General features: G+C 47.0%; 5 protein-coding genes across 5 annotated transcripts; 2 read left to right on the top strand and 3 right to left on the bottom strand.

The window, feature by feature from the left end:
- Nucleotides 1-852: 852 nt before the first annotated feature.
- On the bottom strand, nucleotides 853-2,096 carry CPAR01_02300 (uncharacterized protein; the record flags this gene model as incomplete). The annotated part of the gene is made up of 4 exons (XM_060486588.1): nucleotides 853-1,091; nucleotides 1,163-1,235; nucleotides 1,312-1,981; nucleotides 2,071-2,096. 4 exons carry the CDS (start codon nucleotides 2,094-2,096, stop codon nucleotides 853-855), a joined length of 1,008 nt encoding a protein of 335 aa, XP_060353916.1.
- A 792-nt stretch (nucleotides 2,097-2,888) lies between these two features.
- Nucleotides 2,889-4,223, top strand: CPAR01_02299 (uncharacterized protein; the record flags this gene model as incomplete). Its single annotated transcript, XM_060486587.1, has 4 exons — nucleotides 2,889-3,263; nucleotides 3,322-3,847; nucleotides 3,913-4,002; nucleotides 4,063-4,223. 4 exons carry the CDS (start codon nucleotides 2,889-2,891, stop codon nucleotides 4,221-4,223), a joined length of 1,152 nt encoding a protein of 383 aa, XP_060353915.1.
- A 924-nt stretch (nucleotides 4,224-5,147) lies between these two features.
- Nucleotides 5,148-5,912, top strand: CPAR01_02298 (uncharacterized protein; the record flags this gene model as incomplete). The annotated part of the gene is made up of 1 exon (XM_060486586.1): nucleotides 5,148-5,912. One exon carries the CDS (start codon nucleotides 5,148-5,150, stop codon nucleotides 5,910-5,912), a length of 765 nt encoding a protein of 254 aa, XP_060353914.1.
- A 1,496-nt stretch (nucleotides 5,913-7,408) lies between these two features.
- On the bottom strand, nucleotides 7,409-7,951 carry CPAR01_02297 (uncharacterized protein; the record flags this gene model as incomplete). Its single annotated transcript, XM_060486585.1, has 1 exon — nucleotides 7,409-7,951. One exon carries the CDS (start codon nucleotides 7,949-7,951, stop codon nucleotides 7,409-7,411), a length of 543 nt encoding a protein of 180 aa, XP_060353913.1.
- Nucleotides 7,952-9,083: 1,132 nt separating this feature from the next.
- Nucleotides 9,084-9,908, bottom strand: CPAR01_02296 (uncharacterized protein; the record flags this gene model as incomplete). Its single annotated transcript, XM_060486584.1, has 1 exon — nucleotides 9,084-9,908. One exon carries the CDS (start codon nucleotides 9,906-9,908, stop codon nucleotides 9,084-9,086), a length of 825 nt encoding a protein of 274 aa, XP_060353912.1.
- Between the last annotated feature and the right edge of the window lie 512 nt (nucleotides 9,909-10,420).

The following is a 10,420-nucleotide window of genomic DNA, read 5'->3' as shown; positions in this document are numbered from 1 at the left end:
GGAGAAAGGAATCTCAGATCTCATGACTGTATGTGCATTTTTGCTGGTCCCCAAATAATCTCTGTGCAGCAAAAGGATCAAGGCATCACCCTTGTAGACGATTGATTGAGTGAAACGCCAGTAGCCTCTTTTGGGTGGAGGGAGCTCGAGGACGTCGTAGCTCAGTGATGCCGTAAGCTTCTTTCTGCGTTCTGAGACTTTTAAGAACGGATCACACACGATCTTGAGCCATTTCTGCCCAGAACACCATGTTGTGAACGGATAAGACTTCGTCTGTATACCAGATACATCAGTCTCCAATCCCCAATAGAGACAAGTAAAACGCTTTCAGTCACAACTCGAAGCTCTGCATCAATGACATCTGACAAAGTAAATTTGTACATACTGCATCAGCGGTGACTTCGATCTCTTCTTGCCAAAAGATTGCCTGTTTCGCGGCGGCTGACTGACTTCGCTTCCATGCCGAACCATCGTCATTCTTCAAGGACCCAACTTGGATTCCGAATGCTGCCCCTCTTTCCATGAACTCAAGGCCCGTCATGGTAGTCGCCGTGGCAATTGCCGCTCCTTTGGAGATATTCCATGAACTACAGCGTAAGTTAGCAAATATGACGTTTGAGAAAAGCTCTGGAACAGCTATTATTACTCCTTATCTCCCGCCTTTTCGTGAAAGAAGAAGGGATCATTGATTTTGGCTTTCCTGCACGCCTCCCAGATGTGGGTCTGGACGACGGAGCTTTTGCCGCTTCCGCCGGAAACTACAACTCGTACCCTGTTGCTGAGAGTTGCCGCCTCAGCAATTTTCTCCTTTGCCAACTCGATGGGTCGTTTCATCCCATCCAAAAAGCAGCCCTAGGCTTCTTCTTCCGAAAGATACACCGTCAGCGATTTCCTTGCATTCTGCGGATCTGTGATATGCAGCGACATCTCCTTGATCTTGTCCGAGCGTAACTTCTTGATATGCAGATGAAAGTTTTCAAGAAGCTGCGTCCGCTCTCTTGGAGGTAGCTTGGATTTCAGCTTCTTTTCCAAGTATTCTATTGCAAATCTCCCGAAGGCTTGCTCCCACAGTTGAGTGCCTCCCCTTGTGCCTGGGCGAACAAGATTTAGCCACGGCTGTTCCACAGCAGCACAAAAAGAGACAATCAAAGTACTGACTTACAGAATGTGTCGCCTACTCTATAGTAGCTAAACACCTGTTTCTTGCCCTGAACAACAGTAAACATGCAGCCGTTCTGATATATATTGGTCAGTATCATCCCATACCGGGCGCGGCTTCGGATGTGGGGAGCAAGGTGTCTACATTCTTACCAAAGTGTAGCCGCCAAAGTCCAAGAAGACTAAAAGTGCAGGTTTGTCGGAGATTCGAAGAATCTTATTGTGGAGGCGTTGGTTCCAGAACAAGTTATGTGCTGAAGCTAGACTTTCCACGTGGAAGTCCACATCTGTGTCGGTCGTAAAAATATCAGGGAAATCAGGCATGACTCTCCTAATGATGTCTTCGTAGAAGGTTCGCTCCTCGTGCCCCCAGAATGCTGGGTGGGACAGCCCAACCCGAAGGATCTTGACCTCGCTGAGCACACGACCGTGCAAATACCCTCCTTGACAGTAACTTTGTACTTGCTGAAGAACAGCTCTGGCGATGGCGTCCATTCCCTCGTCAATAAGCTCTTGAGAGCTCCTGATTCCCCCCCTGTTCAGATTCTTATTGATAGCCTTGAAACTATTGATGGCGGCGGAATTGCTGCTGAAAAGTTCCTTGGAGGGGATAGGAATTCGACTGTCGTCCATTCTTTCACCAAGGTACACATCGCCCTTTCCGTCTAGATACAGGGCCGAGTTGAAGGCACCCTTTTGGTATCGCTCATCGTGCCCAGGATGAGATCCTGTGTTGAATACATCTTGTAGAATCCGCTCTCTACCTTGGAAAGTGAGTAGACTGACTCTGATTGCGGTGCTGCCCCAATCCCAGCCCAATATCCTGTGATCATCTTGTCAGAGGTATGGAAAGTAGTCACAATCTCATACGTATTCGTTCGGTACTTTCGGACAAGAGCTCTTGTCACTTACGCTGAATGAATCTCTGGAGATTCCATATCGTCATAGAGAATACAATCGTCCGATATCTGGGAACTTGACGGTGGAAAATGTGAATCCAAATGCTGGATCAGAAACGAAGGGAGGTTGATGTGATCTGAGTTAACTGTTGAGGTCTCTAAAGTGGAGATAAGTGAAAAGTGTAGCATATCAAGCAATATAGTTCGAATCAGCACTGCGATGTCAAAGCTTGCAATTGTGCAATTGAATATGGATATATTTGAAAGTTTTTGATCAAGGAGTCATTGTGGGAATCAGAGGGACCAGCAGAAAACATTGCGAACTTGTCATGCTTGCAAGACAATGCAGCAAAGCTTTTGATTGTTTTCCTTGGGATCAGCAGCATAGACTATAAGGGAGTCCTAATTTGAGACAAACAGGTTAAATGTTTGCACCCAAAATTGCATGGCGTAAGCGCTTTCGAAGTCTCGAGATCATTAGTGGGGAACGTCCTTGCAGCTATTGTTTTCTCTTTGTTCTTATCTGCTTACGACATGTTTGCTTGCCTTCTCGCGAAAATAAGCGAATGCCCTGAAAATTCATTGACGACATTTGTTTGCGTGCGGCAGGCTGCATTATCAATATTGGTTGCGTGTAGTGAGGTGCAAACACAAGAAAAGTTAAGGCAAGCCTTAATTCTTGCTTGTCTGATCTTAAGGTACTTCTATCATCTGCACTCTGAGTTTCCAAACCCTTCCTAAATGTGTCGCAAGAGAAACACCTTGCAGGTCTTGCCCCTATCAGTACATCCTCTTCGCCACCCGTCGTAAGACAAAACCTGCCTGTTCATCATGGATGCTGACCTGCCGATGACACCTTCAATCTCTCGGAACGCCGCAGAATATGTTCAAAAGCTGACACAACACTACAACACTCACCTCGAGGGGGAACTGAATCGGGGAATGAAAAAGCTCGTCAATCAATACGAAACCTTCAGGGAAAGAATGCGGGATAAACTCGTGTCCGAAACGCCAAGCCGATTTCCCTCTGATGAGAAAGGGTCTATCGTTGCTCAAATTGAGAGAACCTTTCTCTGCAACGTCAGCAACTTCTCTCTCGAACAGGGTCAAGGGCTTTTCTTCTCTGCCTTGGAGTATGCCCCCTCAAAGCGACCGATGTTCACTACACCGCCTGAACTTCGTCAGCCTAGTGAAACTTCGATAGTGGTATTTAATCAGACTCTTTGGCCTGTTCTCCCCTTCATACCACTCACAATCAAGATAGTCATCAGACGGGCTTTCTTCAAAAAAGACTGAAAAGACCACAGAGCCTCACTTGGAATCTCGGAATCCTTCCCCCCAAGTGCCTAGTCATGACCGTCTAGACTTGAATAAGAGACGCAGGCGGAATCATAGCCTTGAGAACTTGGAAGATACACAGACACATAGATCATCCCCTGCGTCATCGACCAAGAAGCCGCTCCAAAGAACGATTCCCAAGAGCGGCCGTCAGAAGCTTATATTGAAGAAACAGAACAACAAGCGCTTCCAACGTTCTAGACAGAAGAATGTAGCATGCACCTTGACGTCGTCAATCACAGTATACTACCCCAAGAACTTTGTCTTTTCTTACACACTCAATGACGACACAAGTTTCTACATTCTTTCTTGCCCAAAGATGAGCAAAGGCTGCCATGATCCAATCTTCAATAGTGATCCCTTTGAAGATGGTCTAGCAACTGCGCACTTCAAGAATTGCGGCATCGCTTTTACCAGCGACGACGAGATTGTTCGTACATACGCTCGGCGAGGTCAGTGAACGGGTACTTGGTCTCCTTAATGTGTTTATTTGATCTCACATATCAATGCTACGTAGTCAAATCGCCACGGAACGCCCCAGTCAAGCAGAGCTGGGTGAAGGAACACAACGACGGACTGAAAGCCGGAAAACCATCAAGTCCGCAGAGTAGGTCTAGTACTTTGGCATTCCAGATTCACGCTTAAGACTCACTCAAATACAACACAGACCCTGCCCAGATCAGTACCTGTCATGGTATCCCCGTATGCGGGAAGGAGACGAAGGGTAAACCTGGCGGGACTGAAAGTAACAAAGACTCTAGCTTCGAGCCTGAATCAGACGATCACAGAGACGAGTTGGCTATGGGGTCACACTATGGCATGGATTGAAACCCGACTGGACCGCTTCATCAATATGTATACAGCAATTCTTTGTCTCTTAGCTTCCAGGAAACTTTAGTGTGCCAAAACCCTGGATACGGAGCACCATTCGTTCAACATGATTCTAGTCTTACCGGATATCCGTTACAAATAAGACATATCTTCAAAAGCTTATGCAGGGTTTCCAACTTTTCTAAACGATCATCTTCTGCTTGCGTTTTTTAGACGACTAGGAAGTGGCAACGGCCTATGACATTGAACCCAGGTCGTATGCAGTGCTGCGCTCTGTAAACACGTGCACCGGTAGCGTCATAGCTCGCTCATGATACGCTCGGTCGGGGTTCTGAGCGGTCGGTCTGCCAGCACTGACTGTCACTCATCTAGTCCAGGGAAAATCATATGATGTCTTGGTTTGTCCAATCAGTATTTCTAGAGGTTGCTGCACACTTATCCAAGAGTACCACTTGTGTTGTACTACAGAGATCTTGCATTTGTGGCTTTCATTTGAAGCAATTATTTTGCAAGGAGCGGCATTTGATAACCAATAGCCCAGCAGGATGTCGTCACGAAAAGGACCTTGCAGGAGCATTGCAGCATCACCTGATGCACTAAGTCTGCCTCGTTCAGAGGGAATGAATCCGAGTCGGGCTGCCAATATAAAAACGCCGTAGTTCTCCTACAAACCTATTCCGACCTAGCTCTCCACCCAGCCTCGAAAACAGTCCTCATTTTGGTAGCATCGCCAAGACATCCAGAAGGTTTCCTAAACCATCCGCCCTCCCCGAACTGCCTGCTCCACTTCAATAATCTGACACCAACTCCCTAACATAATCAACACTCCCTTAAGCACATTAGATATTGTGGCACACCCTCGTCTCTCATTATACCATGCCTCAACGGAATCACTCATTTCCCGGAGCAGGTCAAGATTCGATGGGAGGGCCAGGAGATGTAGCTTCTGACGCCGGTTTACAACATTTCGCGAATTCCTTTTGCGACATTAGAACAGGACAAGTAATGCCTTCATTTTGGTGTGAATCAATTGATGTTCAGGTTTTATTTGGATACTCCATCAGAAGGCTTATCTTTCGCCATGGAAACTTGTTTTACGTCAGGATTATTTACGACAATTATATTGCGCATACCTCCCAGTTTATTACTGCTCCGATACCCCTATCACCTTTGAGCGGTTATGTGCCTTCGGCAAGCTACAAATCCTTAGGGAATCAAGGAACAAGAGGTGAGAGATTCGACCGGCTGTTCATGAATTTGTCGACGCCAGATGATCTGTATGGCTGTCTTTTCAGACAGTCAGGTGCTTGTGCGGAGATAGGCAAGGTCATCTGGTGCGATGGTGGTTTCTGGGCTTATGACAATTCCAAGGGACGTCCTGGAATCATCCTGGGCTACGATAGCCACACTCGCATTTATATAATTTCTCCCACGTCAACGAAATCTCAAGATCGTACCGACACACACCTGTTCCTTGCCGGTAGCCCAGATACCCAAGATCGCGCAGACCTGCATTTTGTCGACGGCAGCAATAACAGGACTTATATGCCAAAAGACTGTTATTTCAACTATAGGGATACCTGGGCCGTACCTCACGATTGTGTCCGGCCTATGGATAAAGGCACCATTCGCGTCGACAAAAACAGTCGGATTTTTGATACCCAAAACAAATTTGCGGAAACCTAGGCTTTATCACCTGAAAGATAAAACTTGAATTCCACCAATCTCTCCTCGGCAACAGAAGCTACCCTCAGCCGTTGGCGCAAGTAGGATGTGCACACAGTCTTTTCACTTGAGCCCGAACAACACTACTGGGTGGACGGACCCCAAGCTTCCGAACAGGCCGAGACCGAGGTCTAGAGAAACTCATAATTTCGAAGAGAAATGTTTACTGCCGTGGAAGATCGATTGTTAATTTCATTCAACTTGTCGGTCGAACAGTCATACCCCGGAGAGGTAGGGAGGGGGAGGTTGATGGCGTTGGTACAAGTCCTTCATTTTGAGAGCCTATCCTATTTCCTAAGAAATGGTCAAAACTAAAAACCCCCCGAGAGGGTGGAAAGAAAACTTTAAGGAAAGAAGAAGAAAAAAAAGGAAAAAAAAAAAAAAAAAAAAAAAAAAAAAAAAAAAAAAAAAAAAAAAAAAAAAAAAAAAAAAAAAAAAAAAAAAAAAAAAAAAAAAAAAAAAAAAAAAAAAAAAAAAAAAGAAAAAACAGAAAAAACAGAAAAAAGAGAAGAAAAAAGAAGAAAAAAAGGATTTCCTTTGTCGTTTTTATAGCATTGGAGCAGGCCTCCCTCCTTTCATATTCAAGTTCGGCATGAAGAGATTTGGGGGGCCGGCTTAGGGTCTACCTCCATGTCATGGTGCTATCACACTGTACAAAGGCTGTGTCCGGGAGGGGCGAGGTCGCTAGATTTTAGTTAGGTGCTTTGTGGCCAACGGCAAAATCTACCTTGTGCTCTCCATCTAGGATCTTGACCAAGATTCCGTACCTCTACATGAATGCCTGTTGACTAGCTAACTCCAAGCTCAACCTAAGTAATCTCAACAAGGATATCTGAACTGTGTAGGGTTTCAATCTGCTGGAGAGTGCGAACTTACTCTCCCCTTTCCCAGATCATTAGGGATTTCAATTACGTACACTGTAGGGTAAATAGGAATGACATATGTAGTTTGAATCTTAGACTGTAGGCACCTATTCGAACAGCAGATGTATCGAAGGTGAATATGCTGGAGTATCCAATTATCAAGTATACATCGATACAGGTTCATTGCAGAGTCCGGATATAATAGTACGGGTGCTGGAAATAGAGACGGTGGAATCGAATAGGGACTTGGACAAAGTGATGTGCGCTGGTCTCGATAGGCAGACGGTCTGCACTAACCCGGCAGTATACTTTCAGCGTGGCGGCCGCTAACATTGGTTGACCCTAGAAATACAGTGATCCCCCGAGTCACATCCAATAGCCCCCGAAGCATGCCCTGAACGGACTTTCTCTAGAATGTCGAGTTACCAACACGATGTTCATGCATTGACATGATGTTACTCAATTGTACAAGTACTTATGGATGCAGTTCCCTGGAATTCCATATCGAGTACATAGCACTAGCGATCGTAGCAAGTGATTTACACAGATTTCCTTCCGTTGCACATCAAAAGGAAGGCAATCTGCTCCTAGGCTTTAGTAGATAGGCAGAAGCTGAATTACAGTGCAACCCCATAGAGGCCTCTGACCCCAACCATAGAAGCTTAGAAACGGTTCAGCTCCATTCTCGCACACCATGAATGCACCATTAAAATCTGGACCCATTTCCCCGGGATAGTATACCCCGTTATCGTTGAGGGTGAGACCTTGTGTACCGTCTTCGCACTTGAGCTCCACTGGTCTACCGCTAGGTACCATCGCAGGCCCGCGCCAGGGCACCACCATGCCGGAAAAGGAGGATGAGTCGCCGCCAAAGTCAACGCCAAGGGTATTATTATTGGCATAGAACATGCTTCCTTGACTCTCGGGTACCAGGATCACGGTGGCTTGACATGCGGCGTCGGAGACGTAGCCGAGCTCATAACCCTGGATAATAGGCCCATTGCCTGGGGAATCGGGGTAAAGCATGTTGGCCCATAGACGGAAACTGTTGGTTCCATCATCGTTCCTGGCGGAAATGGTTGCCGCTATTGCACCAGCAGCAAGAACGGTTGTTTTCAGGATGGCTAGAATGACCATTTCGAAGTTGTCTTTGGATAGAATGAGGAAGGTTGGCAATTAGGTTTCTTTGATAAACGTATGGACGCACAAAGCATTTGGTTACGGTCTGGAGTTGATATAATTCAAGTTACCGTGGAAAGCTTCGTCCTATTTATATTGATGTCCACCAATGTTCGGTATGACTTCAAGACGTGTTTCAATATGGTAATGTAATGACATTTTAGGCCTTGTCGACATTCCGCACATGTATGTCTTCTGTTTGTGCCCTGATCTTCCCACACCGCTCGTAAGATGGTGGGCTTACGAGAGTCCATTCGACTGCAGGTCTGCCTATGAGGACCTCCGCAAGATAGTGCCTCGGGAAGGAACTTCGCTAGTCGGACGCTGGCCAAGGCTGACTTACATCAATTGTCCACGATCTACCTCGTATCCTTGAGGCAGTATTACGTGCATAAGCTGTAAGATCAGATATGCCTAAGCGAATTCCAACAAGGCGATGATGACCAAGCGACCAGAGGAAAACAAATACGAGGGACTGTACACAAGAAACGTCATGGGCTTTCGAGTTATCAAAAGAGATTTAATACCCAGCTAAAGGCCGAAGGATGTTCCCTCTGGCGGTTTGATTTATCCAGCGGCAGCTTAGTATGGGAACAGTGGCCTCAGGGGGAGTTGTTCTGAAGCTGATGCTAACTCCTTATGTTAATTATCGATTCAAAAAACAAAAAAAATGTTTCGTCTTGTTTAGCGAGTTCATGGTTCCTGCAACCTGGTGCTGCTATGTCGCCAATTCCTCTCAATCACCTTGCGCTCAATGCTTAGTTATGTGCCACTTTTACCCGCATTGCAGAGTAAGTATGTGAGAGCCCTTAAAGACCCGACCCAATGCCTTCCACGCCAAAGGTTTCGACAGTGCGGCCTATTTTCCCTTACGTGGCTACACACAACCTATAATGACCTGATTGAAATGATGATTCGTTCACAAAGTGCATTCTTGTGGGCATTGTGGACCAGATGATGGGGAGTGAGATGACAAGATTTTGTGGTGGACGTAGTAGGCTTCACTTAGATCGCCTGTATATCTCGTTTTGATACTATTTGGCAATGATTTCCTTTTTCTTGATTCCGACTCCGAGGCCACAAACCAAGGCTAGATTTCGCCGAAAAGGAGACTGTTGGCGTCCAGCTCGTCAGGCCTGGGAACTTCATCGGACTGCCTGAAATGCGCGTACCAGGCCAGAAACTCTGGAATCGTCTCAAAGATGTGTAGGCCGTGATCCAGCGTGGAAAGAGTGTACCTCCACTTCCAAGGATCTTCGTCAGACTCGCGGCTATACACAATGCTGAAGTTGGCATCAGGCCCTGTGCCAGGCGCCCACCCTCCCGCGATTTGCCAGCCCTCTGGGAGGCCCGCGTGCTGCGTCAGGTCCTCAGGTGTCATCACCCTGTCGGCGTGCGGGCATAGATCATCTCGGCAACCCCACCAGAAGGCCGGGTGGGCCCGGTTCCGAAAGACGGGCAGCCCATAGCCCACAATACCGTCAACGAGCTTGGCCAGCACGCGAAAGTCCTCGGGAATCGAAATGGCTTCTCGCACGTTTTCTCTAGACTTTCGCTTCAGACTCTCTTCAATGACGGAGAGGTACTCGCGACGAATAGCGTCACGCTCCTCAGAGGTGCCTTCGTGCTCTTGCATCACGTAGGTACCGTCGAGGCCAATCCTCGGCGCCAGCTCATCGAAACGTGTAAGAATCTCGCTGGGCTCTGAAACGCCAAAGTCTTTGATGGTGGTGTCAAGAAGCGTGTTGAGACCGTCCAGGCGGAGTTCTTCGACGTCCTCATCGTCTTCTAGATCGTCAGGTACCGCGGTGGCAATGAATGGTACGTAAACATCGAGAGCGCGGCGGTTCTGCGTTGAGATGAATGAACGATATGCAGCCAGCGAGACTGCGATGTCATCTGGAGATGAGGCCATCTTAGGAGATGAGGGCTGAGGAATGGATTCTAACATGCGGTGTCAAGCAAGTGATTCTGAATAGCAATTCAACAGGGCCTCGGGGAGAGGAATGAAAGATCTCTGGGTCATGTTGGACGGAAGCCTCTTCTAGATTTTAGGCAGCCCCTTAACTTACACTAGCCCGTAGTCTAACCAAACCGGGATCGTCAAGCGTATGTGGAGTACATTTTGTTTGCGGAGACATCATGTGCTGGAAGACACTGAATTTCCTCAAACTATAAGGATCAACGTTTACGTGGTTCGCGGGAGTAATGAGTAAAATTGCACGAGTATAAGAAGCAATTCTCGGTACCTCCGAGATTTTAAATACACGAGAATAAATGAAATAAGAAGTGGAGTTGTGAGGGCATTTGGCTCAACATGTGAGATCGACCCGGCTTGTCTTCCCTCCTTTGATCTGAACTCGGCCGCATACTCTGCTGGCCGCGCGTGTTTGTGGTCAAGAAAGAGACATCGAAGCATCGACGCTC

This window comes from Colletotrichum paranaense (assembly GCF_030867605.1).
Source record: "Colletotrichum paranaense strain IMI 384185 chromosome Unknown Scaffold_2.1, whole genome shotgun sequence".
NCBI lineage: Eukaryota > Fungi > Ascomycota > Sordariomycetes > Glomerellales > Glomerellaceae > Colletotrichum > Colletotrichum paranaense.
This window is presented reverse-complemented; position numbering and strand designations above follow the sequence as displayed.